This window comes from Oncorhynchus kisutch, linkage group LG11 (genome assembly GCF_002021735.2).
Source record: "Oncorhynchus kisutch isolate 150728-3 linkage group LG11, Okis_V2, whole genome shotgun sequence".
Taxonomy (NCBI): Eukaryota; Metazoa; Chordata; class Actinopteri; order Salmoniformes; family Salmonidae; genus Oncorhynchus; species Oncorhynchus kisutch.
This window is the reverse complement of record NC_034184.2, coordinates 79364488-79384321: the sequence shown is the minus strand read 5'-3', so window position 1 is coordinate 79384321 and position 19834 is coordinate 79364488. Positions and strand designations below refer to the sequence as shown.

At 46.8% G+C, this 19834-nt stretch overlaps 1 protein-coding gene across 2 annotated transcripts in view; it reads right to left on the bottom strand.

Annotated features, from left to right (window-relative positions):
* LOC109900115 (pleckstrin homology-like domain family B member 2) overlaps nt 1–19834 on the bottom strand; it is a 52838-nt gene that overhangs the window by 15842 nt on the left and 17162 nt on the right. For both annotated transcript variants that reach the window (XM_031836377.1, XM_031836378.1), the window contains exons 4-10: nt 16062–17180; nt 10698–11027; nt 8596–8733; nt 7131–7268; nt 1937–2092; nt 1757–1867; nt 1345–1434 (exon numbers count right to left, since the gene is read on the bottom strand). In XM_031836377.1, the coding sequence (XP_031692237.1) occupies nt 1345–1434; nt 1757–1867; nt 1937–2092; nt 7131–7268; nt 8596–8733; nt 10698–11027; nt 16062–17180 (2082 nt within the window). The remainder of the gene's footprint in view (nt 1–1344; nt 1435–1756; nt 1868–1936; nt 2093–7130; nt 7269–8595; nt 8734–10697; nt 11028–16061; nt 17181–19834) is intronic.

Here is a 19834-nt window from a genome sequence, read left to right as displayed (position 1 = left end):
ATGCAGGTTAAGCATCTTCCATTAGTTTCACATTGACATTGAAAACATACACAATAGGAACAGGCCTGTTTGTTACCCGTGCAATGTGTTATTATCACTGTATAAACGAAAGACGAGAGGAGGAGGAAGTGTTTCTGAGATGGCCTCCACAAAGTGCTTCTTAAAGCCTCATGATATACCAGAACTTTCCCTCGGACATGCTGTCACGGTCCCTCTGCAGTGCAGGGGGCGGTTCCTCCTGCAGGCAGAGGGTCGTTAGTGATTGGAGTCACCTGGGCTCAGTGTATTTAAACTGCTTCACTAATAACTCTTGTCTCTCTCTCTCTGCTCCTCCAGGTATGATCCTGTTTGTTTGTTCCTTTGTAGTTTTATGTAGTTTTCACTCAGTCATATTCACACACACAGATTCACGCATCCCTGCACTTTACATACACCTTACATTATAATACTTTACATACACCTTACATTATGATACTTTACATACACCTTACATTATGATACTTTACATACACCTTACATTATAATACTTTACATACACCTTACATTATGATACTTTACATACACCCTACATTATGATACTTTACATACACCTTACATTATAATACTTTACATACACCTTACATTATGATACTTTACATACACCCTACATTATGATACTTTACATACACCTTACATTATAATACTTTACATACACCTTACATTATGATACTTTACATACACCCTACATTATGATACTTTACATACACCTTACATTATAATACTTTACATACACCCTACATTATGATACTTTACATACACCCTACATTATGATACTTTCACACCTCATTCCCTTTTCTTTGTTTAAAGTTAATAGTTTTTGGTTTATAATAAAGACCCTTTTTGATTGGCCGATACCTGTTGTTCGCGACCCCTCATTTATTGCCACAGGCTATGAGCCGGCCTGTGACAATGCACAGAATAGCAGATCCAATATTTTTACCGCGATGCTGGCTGCCCATTTCCTCAAAACGAAAACAACAAATGCCCTGGGTGGGCCAGTGGCCCTGTTTCACCTATCGCGGTTCTCAGCTTTAAATGACAAGGATGAAGGGAGGAAATGGTATCTTAGCGCTCTTTAACGCAAGAGAGGAAAGGAGGGATGAGAGGACCAGCAGGTCAGCAGGAAGGATAAGAAAAGAAAGAGAGGAAGGGGCGTGGTCACGGGACTGGTCACTAGGAGACCGTCACACGTCAGCCAGCAACGCCGTATCCTAGGGGACGGGAGGAGGAGGAAAGAGAGGAGACTGAGGCGAGGGGGACAATCGGCGGGAATGGAGACGGTTGCTAGGCAGCAGTCAAACATACCTCCTTGAGACTGATGGGACTGAGAGGGAAGTGCCGCCCACCTGTGAGGTCAGCATACTTCCTCTCCAGAGAGGCATGGTTCTCTTTCTCCTGAGAGAGAGCGATAGAGAGAGCGAGAGAGAGCGAGAGAGAGCGAGAGAGAGCAAGAGAGCAAGAGAGCGAGTGAGAGAGAGCAAGTGAGAGCGAGAGAGAGCAAGTGAGAGCGAGAGAGAGCAAGTGAGAGCGAGCGAGAGAGAGCGAGAGAGAGCGAGAGAGAGCGAGAGAGAGCGAGAGAGAGCAAGTGAGAGCGAGAGAGAGAGCGCAAGTAAGAAAGAGAGAACGCAAGTGAGAGAGATAGAGCGAGAGCAAGTGAGAGAGAGACTTTAAAATGCAAGTAGGACTGAAATCAAACACACACACCATGCGTTCATACCCTCTGCAGCATCATCTGCAGGTTGGTCCTCTCCTTCAGAAAGCTATCCTTCTCTCGCTGAGCCTGCTGGGTAATCAGGTCCGCCTGCTTCTTCAGGGTCACCAGTCTCCCCTGGGAACACACACAGTTTAACACACACAAAGTTCAACACACACATACTCTAACACAAACACACTGTACCTTGCGTGTGACGGTGCTGAGTTGATAGTCAACGATCTCTTTGAGAAGGTGTTGTGTGCTTGTCTCCTTCTCCTCATTATGACGACTCTCTCTCTCCATCTGCTGGTCCTCCAGGTCCTTAAAACGCTTTGTCTCAGCCTCCAGCACCTCAGATTCCTGACACACACACACATTTTGTCAGATTGTGTTGTAACATCTTGGCTGTTCCTATGTGGACACTGTTTACTCCCTATTTTGTGCATGAGGGAGAGAGCATTCAGTCACACAACCAAATCAAGGCTCTCTCCAAACATGCTAGAAACCATGTTTCCTCATCCTATCAAAAAACAGCTACTACCCATCAACAGGCGGAGAGTCTGTGGAGCTGAAGGACATGTGACCCATCCTGAAACTGACTGACAGGAGAAGAGGAGGAAATGGAGGAGGAAGAGGGAGACAAGTAGAGATAATCCAAATGAGAGGATGACGGCCTAGAGGAGAAGGAGGGGTGAACAGGTAGGAACAGGTGTGTGTGTGTGTGTGTGTGTGTGTCACCGGAAGTTGTTAATTTTAGCAGGAAGAGTGTGTGTACTGACCCAGCTCTCACACACCCTGAGACAGCTGCTCTACCCTAGTCCTCTCAGTCTGTAGAGACACCCACCCTGAGACAGCTGCTCTACCCTAGTCCTCTCAGTCTGTAGAGACACACACCTGGCATACTCATAAGCACACACACACACACACAGACGAACGAGAAGCACACACATAGACAACAATACGCACACACGGATGAATGACAAGCATGTGCATACGCCTAGGTACAAACACACAGGACAGAGGGCAGGATATAGCGTTTGTGGGAGAAGGGAAGCAGAGTTAATACAGTGTTACAGTGATCTGGAGAGCTGGATGGAGGGATGGACTAAAGGACAGGGAAGACCGGGAGGACCGATACAATGGTGGGTTGGGGGTGACCCGACACGGCAGAAACAGGCTAGCTGACCCGACACGGCAGAAACAGGCTAGTTGACCCGACACGGCAGACACAGGCTAGCTGACCCGACACGGCAGAAACAGGCTAGTTGACCCGACACGGCAGAAACAGGCTAGCTGACCCGACACGGCAGAAACAGGCCAGCTGACCCGGCATGCAAACGCCAAATCTTATTAAGTCTTATTCTACCTCCGTCTCTCCTCATTCTCCCTCCGTCTCTCCTCATTCTCCCTCCGTCTCTCCTCATTCTCCCTCCGTCTCTCCTCATTCTCCCTCCGTCTCCATTCTCATTTATCTGCCAGCTGTAGGGTTAACTTCTTCGATATAGGGGGCGCTCTTAATTTTTGATGAAAAACGTTCCCGTTTTAAACAAGATATTTTGTCACGAAAAGATGCTCGACTATGCATGTAATTGACAGCTTTGGAAAGAAAACACTCTGACGTTTCCAAAACTGCAAAGATATTGTCTGTGAGTGCCACAGAACTGATGTTACAGAAACAACCCAGATAAAAATACAATCAGGAAGTGCCGCATTTTTTGAAACCGCCTCATGGCAATGACTCCTTATATGGCTGTGGAGGAGCTAGGAGTCAGCTTACCTTTTCCACGTTTTCGGTGTCTGCAGCATTGTGACGTATTTGTAGGCATATCATTGGAAGATGGACCATAAGAGACTACATCTACCAGGTGGTCGCTTGGTGTCCTCCGTCGCAATTATTGCGTAATCTCCAGCTGCAGTATTTTTCCATTTGCCTCTGATGAGAAACCGACTGCCAGGAATGATTTTTCATCGAATAGAATTGTGAAAAACACCTTGAGGATTGATTCTAAACAACGTTTGCCATGTTTCTGTCGATATTATAGAGCTAATTTGGAAAAAAGCTTGGCGTTGTAAGTGACTGCATTTTCGTTTTTCTTAGCCAAACGTGATGAACAAAACGGAGCTATTTCTCTTACACAAATAATATTTTTGGAAAAAATGAACATTTGCCATCTAACAGAGTCTCGTCAAAGGTAAATTATTTTATTTGAATGCTTTTCTTGTTTTTGTGAAAATGTTGCCTGCTGAATGCTAGGCTTAATGCTATGCTAGCTATCAATACTCTTACACAAATGCTTGTGTAGCTTTGGTTAAAGCATATTTTGAAAATCTGAGATGACAGTGTTGTTAACAAAAGGCTAAGCTTGTGTTTCAATATATTTATTTCATTTGCGATTTTCATGAATAGGAAACGTTGCGTTATGGTAATGAGCTTGAGGCTATGATTACGCTCCCGGATACGGGTTTGCTCGACGCTAGAGGTTAATGGAAGTCTCTGGAACAGACCTGAACACAACCATCCATCCAACCCCACCTCATTCTCTTGTCATTGATCCTTTAGTCGATCCTCACTTTAACACACCCCTGTGTATGTGTGTGTGGTAAGACAGGGCAGTGAACGCTACTTACCTTTATTTAACCAGGCAAGTTCGTTAAGAACATATTCTTATTTACAATGACGACCTACCAAAAAGCCTCCTGCAGGGACGGGGGGCAGGGATTTTTAAAAATTATAATAACAAATAAATTACGTATAAATATAGGACAACACACACATCACAACAAGAGACAGCACTACATAAAGAGAAACCTAAGACAACAACATAGCAAGGCAGCAACACATGACAACAAGAGACAACACTACATAAAGAGAAACCTAAGACAACAACATAGCAAGGCAGCAACACATGACAACAAGAGACAACACTACATAAAGAGAAACCTAAGACAACAACATAGCAAGGCAGCAACACATGACAACAAGAGACAACACTACATAAAGAGAAACCTAAGACAACAACATAGCAAGGCAGCAACACATGACAACACAGCATGGTAGCAACACAACATGACAACATGGTAGCAACACAACATGACAACAACATGGTAGCAACACAACATGACAACAACATGGTAGCAACACAACATGGTAGAAACATTATTGGGCACGGACAACAGCACAAAGGGCAAGAAGGTAGAGACAACAATACATCACGCAAAGCAGCCACAACTGTCAGTGTCCATGATTGAGTAAATAAAACTGTCCAGTTTGAGTGTTTGTTGCAGCTCGTTCCAGTCGCTAGCTGCAGTGAACTGAAAAGAGGAGCGACCCAGGGATGTGTGTGCTTTGGGGACCTTTAACAGAATGTGACTGGCAGAATGGGTGTTGTATGTGGAGGATGAGGGCTGCAGTAGGTATCTCAGATAGGGGGGAGTGAGGCCTAAGAGGGTTTTACAAAATAAGCATCAACCAGTGGGTCTTGCGACGGGTATACAGAGATGACCAGTTTACAGAGGAGTATAGAGTGCAGTGATGTGTCCTATAAGGAGCATTGGTGGAACATCTGATGGCCGAATGCTAAGGAACATCAAGCTGCTCGAGAGCACCCTTACCTGTTGATCTATAAATTAAGTCTCCATAATCTAGCATGGTAGGATGGCCATCTGATTCAGGGTTAGTTTGGCAGCTGGGGTGAAAGAGGAGTGATTACGATAGAGGAAACCAAGTCTAGATTTAACTTTAGCCTGCAGCTTTGATATGTGCTGAGAGAAGGACAGTGTACTGTCTAACCATACTCCCAAGTACTTGTATGAGGTGAGTACCTCAAGCGCCAAACCCTCAGAGGTAGTAATCACACCTGTGGGGAGAGGGGCATTCTTCTTACCAAACCACATGACCCTGTTGTGAATTAACAGCTGTATATTTGGACCGGAGACAACATGACAGGGATTTACACCACGTCATCTAGTCACATGCCAATCAATGTACTATATGTATGTGTTTAGCTTGAGAATATGTGGCTCACATTACATATCATGCACACAGTGGTGTAATGTACTGAAGTAAAAATACTTTAAAGTACTACCTAAGTGGTTTGAGTTATCTGTACTTTACCATTTATATTTGACAGTTTACTTTTACTTCACTACATACACTTCACTACAGAAAATTATGTACTTTTTACTCCATACATTTTTCCTGACACACAAAAGTACATTACATTATGAATGCTTAGCAGGACAGGAAAATTGTCTAATTTACACACAAGAGAACACAAGATCTGGTGGACTCACTAAACAGAGAACATCCCTGGTCATCCCTACTGCCTCTGATCTGGAGGACTCACTAAACACAGAACATCCCTGGTCATCCCTACTGCCTCTGATCTGGAGGACTCACTAAACACAGAACATCCCTGGTCATCCCTACTGCCTCTGATCTGGAGGACTCACTAAACACAGAACATCCCTGGTCATCCCTACTGCCTCTGATCTGGAGGACTCACTAAACACAGAACATCCCTGGTCATCCCTACTGCCTCTGATCTGGAGGACTCACTAAACACAGAACATCCCTGGTCATCCCTACTGCCTCTGATCTGGAGGACTCACTAAACACAGAACATCCCTGGTCATCCCTACTGCCTCTGATCTGGTGGACTCACTAAACAGAGAACATCCCTGGTCATCCCTACTGCCTCTGATCTGGAGGACTCACTAAACACAGAACATCCCTGGTCATCCCTACTGCCTCTGATCTGGAGGACTCACTAAACACAGAACATCCCTGGTCATCCCTACCGCCTCTGATCTGGAGGACTCACTAAACACAGAACATCCCTGGTCATCCCTACTGCCTCTGATCTGGAGGACTCACTAAACACAGAACATCCCTGGTCATCCCTGCTGCCTCTGATCTGGTGGACTCACTAAACAGAGAACATATCTGGTCATTCCTACTGCCTCTGATCTGGCGGATTGATTAAACACATGCTTCGTTTGTAGATTATGTCTAAGTGTCGAAGCCTGCCCCTGGATATCTGTACATTTAAAAATGTTATTTTTTATACTTTTACTTTTGATACTTAAGTATATTTTAGCAATTACATTTACTTTTGATACATCAGTATATTTAAAACCAAATCATTTTAGAGTTTCACTCAAGTAGTATTTTACTGGGTGACTTTTACTTTTCTATTAAGGCATCTTTACTTTTACTCAAGAATAACAATTGGGTACTTTTCCACCACTGCATCCACACAGTGCTATGACACCACAAACTCTTACAAACTCCATGTAACAGCACGTACACACCCACCCATATGGTCACTCTCTCCCTCCCTTATGTTGAGTTGCCCCTAGTAAACCCAGTTGACTCAGTGTTACAACAGACACACACCTGAGGCTTCTGGTCTGGTGCCTGTTGTTCCATGTCGGCCATCTTGGTGTCGAGTGTCTCCACAGCATCTCTCTCCTGCTGCAGAGCTGATAGCTCTGCATCCTGCTCAGCCTGCACCAGGGCACCCTCCATCTCCACCTGGATGGAGAGAGAGAGAGTGAGTTTGTCTGTATCTCTACCTGGATGAGGAGAGAGTGAGTGTCTGCATCTTTACCTGGATGGAGAGAGAGAGAGAGTGAGTCTGTCTGTATCTCCACCTGGATGGAGAGAGAGAGAGTGAGTGTCTGTATCTCTACCTGGATGGAGAGAGAGAGAGTGAGTCTGTCTGTATCTCTACCTGGATGGAGAGAGAGAGAGTGAGTCTGTCTGTATCTCTACCTGGATGGAGAGAGAGAGAGTGAGTCTGTCTATATCTCTACCTGGATGGAGAGAGAGAGAGTGAGTCTGTCTGTATCTCTACCTGGATGGAGAGAGAGAGAGTGAGTCTGTCTGTATCTCTACCTGGATGGAGAGAGAGAGAGTGAGTCTGCCTGTATCTCTACCTGGATGGAGAGAGAGAGAGTGAGTGTCTGTATCTCTACCTGGATGGAGAGAGAGAGAGTGAGTGTCTGTATCTCTACCTGGATGGAGAGAGAGAGAGTGAGTCTGTCTGTATCTCTACCTGGATGGAGAGAGAGAGAATGAGTCTGTCTGTATCTCTACCTGGATGGAGAGAGAGAGAGTGAGTGTCTGCATCTCTACCTGGATGGAGAGAGAGAGTGAGTCTGTCTGCATCTCTACCTGGATGGAGAGAGAGAGAGTGTCTGCATCTCTACCTGGATGGAGAGAGAGAGAGTGAGAGAGTGTGAGAGACCATCTCTACCTGGATGGAGAGAGGGAGTAAGTATGTCTCTCTCACCTCTTTCTACCCAACTTTTTCTCTGCATCCCTCCCTCCCCCTATCTCTCTCTGTCCCTCCCTCCCCCTCTCTCTCTGTCCCTCCCTCCCCCACTCTCTCTCTGTCCCTCCCTCCCCCACTCTCTCTCTGTCCCTCCCTCCCCCTCTCTCTCTCTGTCCCTCCCTCCCCCTCTCTCTCTCTGTCCCTCCCTCCCCCTCTCTCTCTCTGTCCCTCCCTCCCCCTATCTCTCTCTGTCCCTCCCTCCCCCTATCTCTCTCTGTCCCTCCCTCCCCCTATCTCTCTCTGTCCCTCCCTCCCCCTATCTCTCTCTGTCCCTCCCTCCCCCTATCTCTCTCTGTCCCTCCCTCCCCCTATCTCTCTCTGTCCCTCCCTCCCCCTATCTCTCTCTGTCCCTCCCTCCCCCTATCTCTCTCTGTCCCTCCCTCCCCCTATCTCTCTCTGTCCCTCCCTCCCCCTATCTCTCTCTGTCCCTCCCTCCCCCTATCTCTCTCTGTCCCTCCCTCCCCCTATCTCTCTCTGTCCCTCCCTCCCCCTATCTCTCTCTGTCCCTCCCCCATCCCTCCTTACTTCTCTGAGTGATTCGTCCATCTGGTTGTCCAGTTCTTTGATCTTCTGTTCCAGTTTGTCCATGTTGTTGAGCACCTGGATCCTCTCCTCCTCCACACGGGTCACTTCCTTCCTCCGCCGTCCCTCCTCCGCCAGCGCCTAAAGATGACATCACTCTCACAATGGAATCTATGCTATGTTCTCTATTCACTGGTCCTGGAGAGATATTGGTGGTGCTGTTGTCTGTTCCCAGCCCAGAACAAACCTGATTCAGTTGAACTAGATCTTGATAATTAGTTGAATAATGCGTGTTAGTGCTGAGCAGGAACAAAAGCCTGCACCCCACTACAGGTCATCCAGAACAAGGGCAAAAAAAATTGGTTGAATTTAGCTGTCCACACACTCACATCTCCTGTGACCTCCTCCCACAGCTGCACAGAAACCAAACTTGAAATACAGTATCCAGCACCTCCAGGTTCTGACATGGTAAATAGAAGACCGATTCACTATAACAAACGACCCTGACCTCTAAAGCTTGTTGTGGAGGTCTAAGAAGATAAGACATTTTTGCGAGTAGATAAAATACGTGGATCCTAAATGATAAGAGTAAGTCAGATTCCAGAGGAGTTTTCACAACAGAACTAAGCAATGTAGAAGGAGGTGTTGAGACGTGGCCAAGGCCAGTGTGTGTTTTCCTCTGTAATACTTTATGGTGAGAGGGGATCTCTCTCTACCACTCTCATCTCTCTCTCCTTTAACTCTTATTAAGCCATGAGAAGCTACATGAAGCAACATTAAGAGAGAGAGAGAGACAGGGAGGTTGGCTGAAAGGGGAGAGAGAGACAGGGAGGTTGGCTGAAAGGGGAGAGAGAGACAGGGAGGTTGGCTGAAAGGGGAGAGAGAGACAGGGAGGTTGGCTGAAAGGGGAGAGAGAGACAGGGAGGTTGGCTGAAAGGGGAGAGAGAGACAGGGAGGTTGGCTGAAAGGGGAGAGAGACACAGGGAGGTTGGCTGAAAGGGGAGAGAGACAGGGAGGTTGGCTGAAAGGGGAGAGAGAGAGAGAGAGACAGGGAGGTTGGCTGAAAGGGGAGAGGGAGAGAGAGACAGGGAGGTTGGCTGAAAGGGGAGAGGGAGAGAGAGACAGGGAGGTTGGCTGAAAGGAGAGAGGGAGAGAGAGAGAGACAGGGAGGTTGGCTGAAAGGGGAGAGAGAGAGAGAGAGAGAGAGACAGGGAGGTTGGCTGAAAGGGGAGAGAGAGAGCGAGACAGGGAGGTTGGCTGAAAGGGGAGAGAGAGAGAGAGAGAGAGAGAGGTTGGCTGAAAGGGGGGAGAGAGAGAGAGAGAGAGACAGGGAGGTTGGCTGAAAGGGGGGAGAGAGAGAGAGAGAGAGACAGGGAGGTTGGCTGAAAGGGGGGAGAGAGAGAGAGAGAGAGAGACAGGGAGGTTGGCTGAAAGGGGAGAGAGAGAGAGACAGGGAGGTTGGCTGAAAGGGGAGAGGGAGAGAGAGACAGGGAGGTTGGCTGAAAGGGGAGAGGGAGAGAGAGACAGGGAGGTTGGCTGAAAGGGGAGAGGGAGAGAGAGACAGGGAGGTTGGCTGAAAGGGGAGAGGGAGAGAGAGAGAGACAGGGAGGTTGGCTGAAAGGGGAGAGAGAGAGCGAGACAGGGAGGTTGGCTGAAAGGGGAGAGAGAGAGAGAGACAGGGAGGTTGGCTGAAAGGGGAGAGAGAGAGAGAGAGAGACAGGGAGGTTGGCTGAAAGGGGGGAGAGAGAGAGAGACAGGGAGGTTGGCTGAAAGGGGGGAGAGAGAGAGAGACAAGGAGGTTGGCTGAAAGGGGAGAGAGAGAGAGGTTGGCTGAAAGGAGAGAGAGACAGGGAGGTTGGCTGAAAGGAGAGAGAGACAGGGAGGTTGGCTGAAAGGAGAGAGAGACAGGGAGGTTGGCTGAAAGGAGAGAGAGAGACAGGGAGGTTGGCTGAAAGGAGAGAAAGAGAGAGAGAGACAGGGAGGTTGGCTGAAAGGAGAGAAAGAGAGAGAGACAGGGAGGTTGGCTGAAATGGGGGAGAGAGAGAGAGAGACGGAGGTTGGCTGAAAGGGGAGAAAGAGCGTGTGAGAAAGTGAAGAAGTCTCACCTGATTGGTCCTCGGTAGATGCGGGGTGGGCGAGGAGGCAGAGCTTCGTAGAGTGACGACGGGTGATTCCGCCCTGTTGTCACGGGGATCTCTGCTCCATCGCTGTCCGACCTGACGCTCCTCGGTACCATTTCCGTTAACGGTTAAGTCGAAGAAGACTGATACTGGCTCTTTGTCGTCAGAGACCTGGAGCTTCTCTAGTTCCCGGTTGATCTTTTGGAGATCGGCTAGACCGGTACCTGGACTAGAACCAACACTCTTCTCCCTGTCCTGCTCCGATCGCCCCAGCTCTGAACACAAAGACAGGATGGTCTCCAGCCGTTGGAGTTCCTACAGCACACACAGAAACATGTACACTACCGTTCACAAGACAGGGGTCACTTAGAAATGTCCACACACACACACACACTCACTACCGTCCAAAAGTTTGGAGTCACTTAGAAATGTCCTTGGTTTTGGAAGAAAAGCACAATTGTTGTCCATTAAAATAACATCAAATTGACCAGAAATACAGTGTAGACATTGTTAATGTTGTAAATTACTATTGTAGCTGGAAATGGCAGATTTTTTTATGGAATATCTACAAAGGCGTACAGAGGCCCATTATCAGCAACCATCACTCCTGTGTTCCAATGGCACGTTGTGTTCGCTAATACAAGATTATCATTTTAAAAGGCTAATTGAGCATTAGAAAACCCTTTTGCAATTATGTTAGCACAGCTGAAAACTGTTGTTTTGTTTAAAGAAGCAATACAACTGGCTTTATTTAGACTAGTTGAGTATCTGGAGCATCAGCATTTGTGGGTTCGATTACAGGCTCAAAATGGCAAGAAACAAAGATATTTCTTCTGAAACTTGTCAGTCTATTCTTGTTCTGAGAAATGAAGGCTATTCCGTTTGAGAAATTGCCAAGAAACTGAAGATCTCGTACAACGCTTTGTACTACCCCCTTAACATAACAGCGCAAACTGGCCCTAACCAGAATAGAAAGAGGAGTGGCTGAGCAGCCTTTCAGGTTATGTCGATATAGGACTCGTTTTACTGTGAATATACATACGTTTGGACCCGTTTCCTCCAGCATCTTCACAAGGTCCTTTGCTGTTGTTCTGGGATTGAGTTGCACTTTTCACACCAAAGTATGTTCCTCTCCAGGAGACAGAAGGCGTTTCCTTCCTGAGCGGTATGACGGCTGCTTGGTACCATGGTGTTTATACTTGCGTACTATTGTTTGTACAGATGAACGTGATACCTTTGGGCATTTGGAAATTGCTCCCAAAGATGAACCAGACTTGTGGAGGTCTACCATTTGTTTTCTGAAGTCTTGGCTGATTTTTTTACAAGATGTCAAGCAAAGAGGCACAGAGTTTGAAGGTAGGCCTTGAAATGCATCCATAGGTACACCTCCAATTGACTCAAATGATGTCAATTAGTCTATCAGAAGCTTCTAAAGCCATGCCATCATTTTCTGGAATTCTCCAAGCTGTTTAAAGGCACAGTCAACTTAGTGTATGTAAACTTCTGACCCACCGGAATTGTGATACAGTGAATTATAAGTGAAATAATCTGTCTGTTAACAATAGTTGGAACAATTACTTGTGTCACAAAGTAGATGTCCTAAACGACTTGAAGAAACTATAGTTTAACAAGAAATTTGTGGAGGTTAAAAATAGAGTTAATGACTCCAACCTAAGTGTATGTACATTTTCGACTTCAACTGTACATGAGCAATTACAAATCTTAGAATCAGATATTAAAAGACTACCAGAACCCACTGGATTCTCCAATTACCTTGAATGAACTACAGGACAAAATACAAACCCTCCAACCCAAAATGGCCTGCGGTGTTGATGATATCCTACATGAAATGATAAAATATACAGACAAATTGGCTATACTTCAACTCTTAACTTCTTGGTGACATGGGGGCAGTATTGAGTAGCTTGGATGAATAAGGTGTGCCCAGAGTATACTGACAGCTACTCTGTCCCAGATACTAATAATATGCATATATTAGCAGTATTAGTAGTATTGGATAGAAACACTCTGAAGTTTCTAAAACTGTTTGAATGATGTCTGTGAGTATAACAGAACTCATATGGCAGGCAAAAACCTGAGAACAAATCTAACCAGGAAGTGATAAATCTGAGGTTGGTATATATTCAACCCATTCCCTATTGAAATCCCCTTGAGATATGAATGACGATTCACTTCCTCGGGCTTCCACTAGATGTCAACTGTCTATAGAATTTTGAATGAGGCTTCTACTGTGTTGTGGGACTGAATGAGAGGGAAATGAGTCAGACTACTGGCAGAGAGCCAGTTCCAGGTCACGCGCATACCGCATGATATCTTCCTGCGTTCCGTTCCTCCTCAAGTCACAAAGGAATTCTCCGGTTGGAACTTTATTGAAGATTTATGATAAAAACATCCTAATGATTGATTCTGTACTTAGTTTGAAATGTTTCTTCAACCTGTAATGTAACTTTTTCAAGATTTTGTCTGAAAAAAATGGTCGACCAGCTCCAGCGTTTGGATAGGTGTACCAAACACGCCTTCAAAAGTAGCTAATTGGACATAAATAACAGACATTATCGAACAAATCAAGCATTTATTGTGGACCTGGGATTCCTGAGAGTGCATTCTGATGAATATTTAGCATGTAATATATGGTTTATGTTGATTACAACATGGTGGCTATTTTGACTTGATTGTTCTGTGCGCCGTCTCAGATTATTGCATGGTTTGCTTTTTCCGTAAAGTTTTTTAGAAATCTGAAACAGCGGTTGCATTAAGGACAGGTATATCTATAATTCCATGTGTATAAATTGTATTATCATCTACATTTATGATGAGTATTTCTGTTGAATCGATGTGGCTATGCAAAATCACTGGATGTTTTTGGAACTAGTGAATGTAACGTGATTTTTTTATATATATATATATATATGAACTTTATCAAGCAAAACATACATGTATTGAGTAACATGAAGTCCTATGAGTGTCATCTGATGAAAATCAAAGTTTAGTGATTAATTTGATCTCTATTTGTGCTTTTGTGACTCCTCTTTGTCTGGGGAAATTGGCTGTTTTTATTGTGGTTTGGTGGTGACCTAACAATCGTTTGTGGTGCTTTCGCCGTAAAGCCTATTTGAAATCAGGCACTGTGGTGGGATTAACAACAAGACTACCTTTAAAACGGTATAAGATACATGTATGTTTGAGGAATTTTAATTATGAGATTTCTGTAGTTTTTCATTTGGCGGCCTGCACTTTCACTGGCTGTTGTCATATCGATCCCGTTAACGGGATTGCAGCCCAAAGAGGATAAAAGGCCTGATTTGTAGAGTGCTGCAGAGATGGTTTTCCTTCTGGAAGGTTCTCCCATCTCCACAGAGGAACTCTGGAGCTCTGTCAGAATGACCATCGTGTTCTTGTTCACCACCCTGACCAACACTCATTCCCCCCGATTGCTCAGTGTGGTTGGAAGGCCAACTCAAGGAACAGTCTCGGTGGTCAATGCTGCAGACATATTTTGGTACCCTTCCCCAGATTTCTGCCTCGACACAATCCTGTCTCAGAGATCTACAGACAATTCCTTCAACCTCGTGGCTTGGTTTTTGCACTGACATGCACTGTCAACTGTGGGACCTTACATAGACAGGTGTGTGCCTTTCCAAATCATGTCCAATCAATTGAATTTACTCCAATCAAGTTGTAGAAACATCTCAAGGATGATCAATGGAAACAGGATTTACCGGAGCTCAATTTCAAGTCTCAAAGCAAAGGGTCTGAATACTTATGTAAATGATGTATTTCTAAAAACCTGTTTTCACTGTCATTATTATTGTGTTTAGATTGATGAGGGAAAAAAACTTGAATCCATTTTAGAATAAGGCTGTAACGTAACAAAATGTGGAAAAAGTCAAGGGGTCTGAATAATTTCTGAATGCACTGTTTCCCATGCCAATAAAGCCTTTTGAATTGAATTGAGATGAGAGAGAGAGAGCAAGAGAGCGAGACAGTGAGAGAGAGAGCAAGAGAGCGAGCGAGAGAGTGAGCGAGAGAAAGAACGAGAGAAAGAGCGAGAGAAAGAACGAGAGAAAGAGCGAGAGAGAGAGCGAGAGAGTGAGCGAGAGAGAGAGCAAGAGAGTGAGCGAGAGAGCGAGAGAAAGAGCAAGAGTGAGTGAGAGAAAGAGCGAGCGAGAGAGCGAGAGAAAGAGCGAGAGAGCGAGAGAAAGAGAGCGAGAGAAAGCGAGAGCGAGAGAAAGCGAGAGCGAGAGAGCGAGAGAGCGAGAGAGCGAGAGAAAGAGAGAGCGAGAGAAAGAGAGAGCGAGAGAAAGAGAGAGCGAGAGAAAGAGAGAGCGAGAGAAAGAGAGAGCGAGAGAAAGAGAGAGCGAGAGAAAGAGAGAGCGAGAGAAAGAGAGAGCGAGAGAAAGAGAGAGCGAGAGAAAGAGAGAGAGAGAGAAAGAGAGAGAGAGCGAGTGAGAGAGAGAGAGAAAGAGCGAGAGAAAGAGCAAGAGTGAGCGAGAGAATGAGCAAGAGTGTGAGAGAGAGAGCGAGCGAGAGAGCGAGAGAAAGAGAGAGCGAGAGAAAGAGAGCGCGAGAGAAAGAGAGCGCGAGAAAGAGAGCGCGAGAAAGAGAGCGCGAGAAAGAGAGCGAGAGAAAGAGAGCGCGAGAAAGAGAGCGAGAGAAAGAGAGCGAGAGAAAGAGCAAGAGAGTGAGTGAGAGAGAGTGAGCGAGAGAAAGAGTGAGTGAGCGAGCGAGAGAGAGCGAGTGAGCGAGCGAGAGAAAGAGCGAGTGAGTGAGAGAAAGAGCGAGAGAAAGAGCGAGAGAAAGAGCGAGAGAAAGAGCGAGAGAAAGAGCGAGAGAAAGAGGGAGAGTGTATATCCACCTGCGGTATATTCCCAGTCATTAATTCAATCTGGTTCTAACCCACATCTGACATTTCTGTTATGGGTTCCAAAATGACCCGGACCAACCCAACTGGGCGGAACTCCAGATGGCCTGACTTATGGAACCACACACACACACACACACACACACACACACCAAGGAGAGCCCAAAGACGTCTGTACTTTCCTCTGAACCAGACCCAACAAAGTGAAGGAGTGAGAATAGCTACGTATCTTAGCATAGGCTAGCAGCCAGAGGTATCTACCTTGGCACTGAACCTCCTTCAGGGAACATGTGTGTGTGTGCATATTCATCTGTGTGTGTGTGTGCGTACGCCCAAACAGTGCACCTCCTGAACAATGTCTTCAAGAGGTCGAGAGGTGAGAGGGAAGTCATCTGATTCCACCCATCCTGTTCCTAATTGAATTACTATTTCATTTGGATAATTTCAGACACACACACACAACTCACCAGTCTCTCCACTTCCTGTTCTCGTAGTCTCTCGTCTCTCTGGCGATGGTGGTAGTCAGTCAGTTCTTCCTTCCCACTCAGGGAGCTGATACTGCCACTCCTCACCCTGAACCCCCCTGGTGGGGTCAACCCCGCCCCCAGCCCCACCCCTCCCTTTCCAAATGACTGCCTTCGTTCCTCTAATCCTAGCCCAGGCTCCAGTCTTCCCCCCCTGTGCTCTCTCCGCCTCTCCCCCAGAAAGAGCTCTGGTCCAGGGGAGGCTCCTCGGCTGGCTGACCTCTTTGGCTCCTGAAGGCTGGAGGTGGAGCTGGTGGAGGTGAAGCTGAGTATCTTGGCCACACCGGGGCTGGAAGAGCCCCCTGATAGGGACGGTGAGGTCATGTCTGGAGGGGCCTGGGTGGGAGATTCAGGGATGGAGAGAGAGATGGATTCCACCCCCTCTCCTTGGTTCCGGTTCATGTTTTGAGCCTGGCTGTAGGTGAAGTTAGTGATTTGGTTATGATTGTAGTTGTTGTTTGTGGTATGGTTTTGGCTATTGTTGTGAGAGGAGTTGCGTAGAGGATTAGAGGTCAGGGAAAACAGGGCCAGGGCTCCGTTGTCATGGGAACGAGGTGATGAGGGGCAGAGGCGGGGCAATGAGCAGCTGTGACTTTCCATTATGCCGCCTATAGAACCTGCAGAGTACTTCCTGGTTCGGTTGCTAGGCACCGGCTCATGGTTGCCGTGGCTTCGTAGTCCCAGGCGGGGACTGGAGGGCATGCTGGCTGCTCCACTAGTTGGAAAGAGGGATGAGGGTGGAGGAGGGGAGAGGCTATCACCACCGGCCACTGAGTTAGAGGAACCTCCACAGTTCCGCATCAACACCAGGGGGGAGGAGTTTGGGTTTAGTGGGCGTCGCCCATTGCCAGGGGAGATGAGCAGGCTGTCCTGTGATTGGTATGATTGTTTCCGGGTCATGGAGGTTCGGGAGGAAGGGGGGTCAGAGCGCCGAGAGGGGGAGCGAGGGGCGGCAGCTTTGCCAGAGAGAGGAGGACGATCAGAGCCGTAGAAGCGCCTAGCCTGTTCCTGATAGGCTGACCACATCGAGGTGGGTGAGGTCACAGACGTGGTGGGTGGAGACTGGGAGGGAGAAGAGTAGAAGAAAATGTATTAGGAATGTCCATCTAGCAGGGGTACTCAACTACTATTTGAGAAGGTCCGGTCACACACATTTCCTAGGTGCAGTGGTAACCCATTCAGGGCAAGTGAGGCAGATCATTTTGGTTGTTGTTGCCTGTTATTTTGGCATTAATACATGTCACATATCAGTATGCAAACATTTAAAAAATCATAAATGATTGAGTTAATAAAGCTGCATACAAACATGGTCTCTTTTTTTGCTTTCTTGAGTAAGGCAGCTCCAAAATGCAGGTGTTTTCTGTGGTGGTGTTTCAGCCTAGCTCAGTGCTTTCTGTGGTGGTGTTTCAGCCTAGCTCAGTGCTTTCTGTGGTGGTGTTTCAGCCTAGCTCAGTGTTTTCTGTGGTGGTGTTTCAGCCCAGCTCAGTGCTTTCTGTGGTGGTGTTTCAGCCTAGCTCAGTGTTTTCTGTGGTGGTGTTTCAGCCCAGCTCAGTGTTTTCTGTGGTGGTGTTTCAGCCTAGCTCAGTGCTTTCTGTGGTGGTGTTTCAGCCTAGCTCAGTGCTTTCTGTGGTGGTGTTTCAGCCTAGCTCAGTGCTTTCTGTGGTGGTGTTTCAGCCTAGCTCAGTGCTTTCTGTGGTGGTGTTTCAGCCTAGCTCAGTGCTTTCTGTGGTGGTGTTTCAGCCTAGCTCAGTGCTTTCTGTGGTGGTGTTTCAGCCTAGCTCAGTGCTTTCTGTGGTGGTGCTTCAGCCTAGCTCAGTGTTTTCTGTGGTGGTGTTTCAGCCTAGCTCAGTGCTTTCTGTGGTGGTGTTTCAGCCTAGCTCAGTGTTTTCTGTGGTGGTGTTTCAGCCTAGCTCAGTGCTTTCTGTGGTGGTGTTTCAGCCTAGCTCAGTGCTTTCTGTGGTGGTGCTTCAGCCTAGCTCAGTGCTTTCTGTGGTGGTGTTTCAGCCTAGCTCAGTGCTTTCTGTGGTGTTTCAGCCTAGCTCAGTGTTTTCTGTGGTGGTGTTTCAGCCTAGCTCAGTGCTTTCTGTGGTGGTGTTTCAGCCTAGCTCAGTGCTTTCTGTGGTGGTGCTTCAGCCTAGCTCAGTGTTTTCTGTGGTGGTGTTTCAGCCTAGCTCAGTGCTTTCTGTGGTGGTGCTTCAGCCTAGCTCAGTGCTTTCTGTGGTGGTGTTTCAGCCTAGCTCAGTGCTTTCTGTGGTGTTTCAGCCTAGCTCAGTGCTTTCTGTGGTGGTGTTTCAGCCTAGCTCAGTGTTTTCTGTGGTGGTGTTTCAGCCTAGCTCAGTGCTTTCTGTGGTGGTGTTTCAGCCTAGCTCAGTGTTTTCTGTGGTGGTGTTTCAGCCTAGCTCAGTGTTTTCTGTGGTGGTGGGGCAGCCAGCGGAAAATACGGAGTGTAGTAGTTGGTAATGTTTTCTAGTTGTGCCGTGATTGGCACAATGTTCTGTCACTCACGGGGACACTACGACGCCACAAAATCTACGGGGAGAGCAAAATAATTCAAGACCCTTGGGTGCTGCCATAGAGTTACTGAAGTACCCATCTAAGAAGGCTCAAAGTCATTGGCCAAAGATAAAATGACGTCAAACCACATATCTACAGTAGCTTTGATTGGACGGTCAACGTTATACTTTCAAAATTCTTAGCTAGCAAGCTATCTATCAGTCATCATCATGAATGATGATGATCCTTTTCAATTAAGAGAAATTATTGATAAAACGTATCGGTGCTCATAGGCCATAAACATCACACAACAAGTTGGAAATCGCAGATTCAACAATGAGTGGTTTGGAAGGAATCAGTGGCTAACTGCAAGCATTGCAAAGCGTTCACTAGCCTGCTACTCAGTGGAGTGGATGTGTGGTCCAAGTCTGGGCTAAAGGGTCTTTAAGCTTAAAAGGATAAACATTCTGCACATTTCAAAACAACTGGGGACTAGGAACTGCGCCTCCAGTGAGTTCAAGACAACTGGGGACTAGGAACTGCGCCTCCAGTGAGTTCAAGACAACTGGGGACTAGGAACTGCACCTCCAGTGAGTTCAAGACAACTGGGAACTAGGAACTGCACCTCCAGTGAGTTCAAGACAACTGGGAACTAGGAACTGCACCTCCAGTGAGTTCAAGACAACTGGGAACTAGGAACTGCGCCTCCAGTGAGTTCAAGACAACTGGGGACTAGGAACTGCGCCTCCAGTGAGTTCAAGACAACTGGGAACTAGGAACTGCACCTCCAGTGAGTTCAAGACAACTGGGAACTAGGAACTGCGCCTCCAGTGAGTTCAAGACAACTGGGAACTAGGAACTGCGCCTCCAGTGAGTTCAAGAAAACTGGGAACTAGGAACTGCGCCTCCAGTGAGTTCAAGACAACTGGGAACTAGGAACTGCGCCTCCATTGAGTTCAAGACAACTGGGGACTAGGAACTGCGCCTCCAGTGAGTTCAAGACAACTGGGAACTAGGAACTGCGCCTCCAGTGAGTTCAAGACAACTGGGGACTGGGAAAATATGTTTTGAACGGACATCCAACTCAGAATTCCTGAGTCGGGAACTCGGGCCTCTTTCTAGAGCTTCGACCTGAAGATCACCAACGTCATGATTCAACCGCACTATTGGTTAGAGCCTGTAAGTCAGCATTTCACTGTAATACCTGTTGTAGTCGATCACAA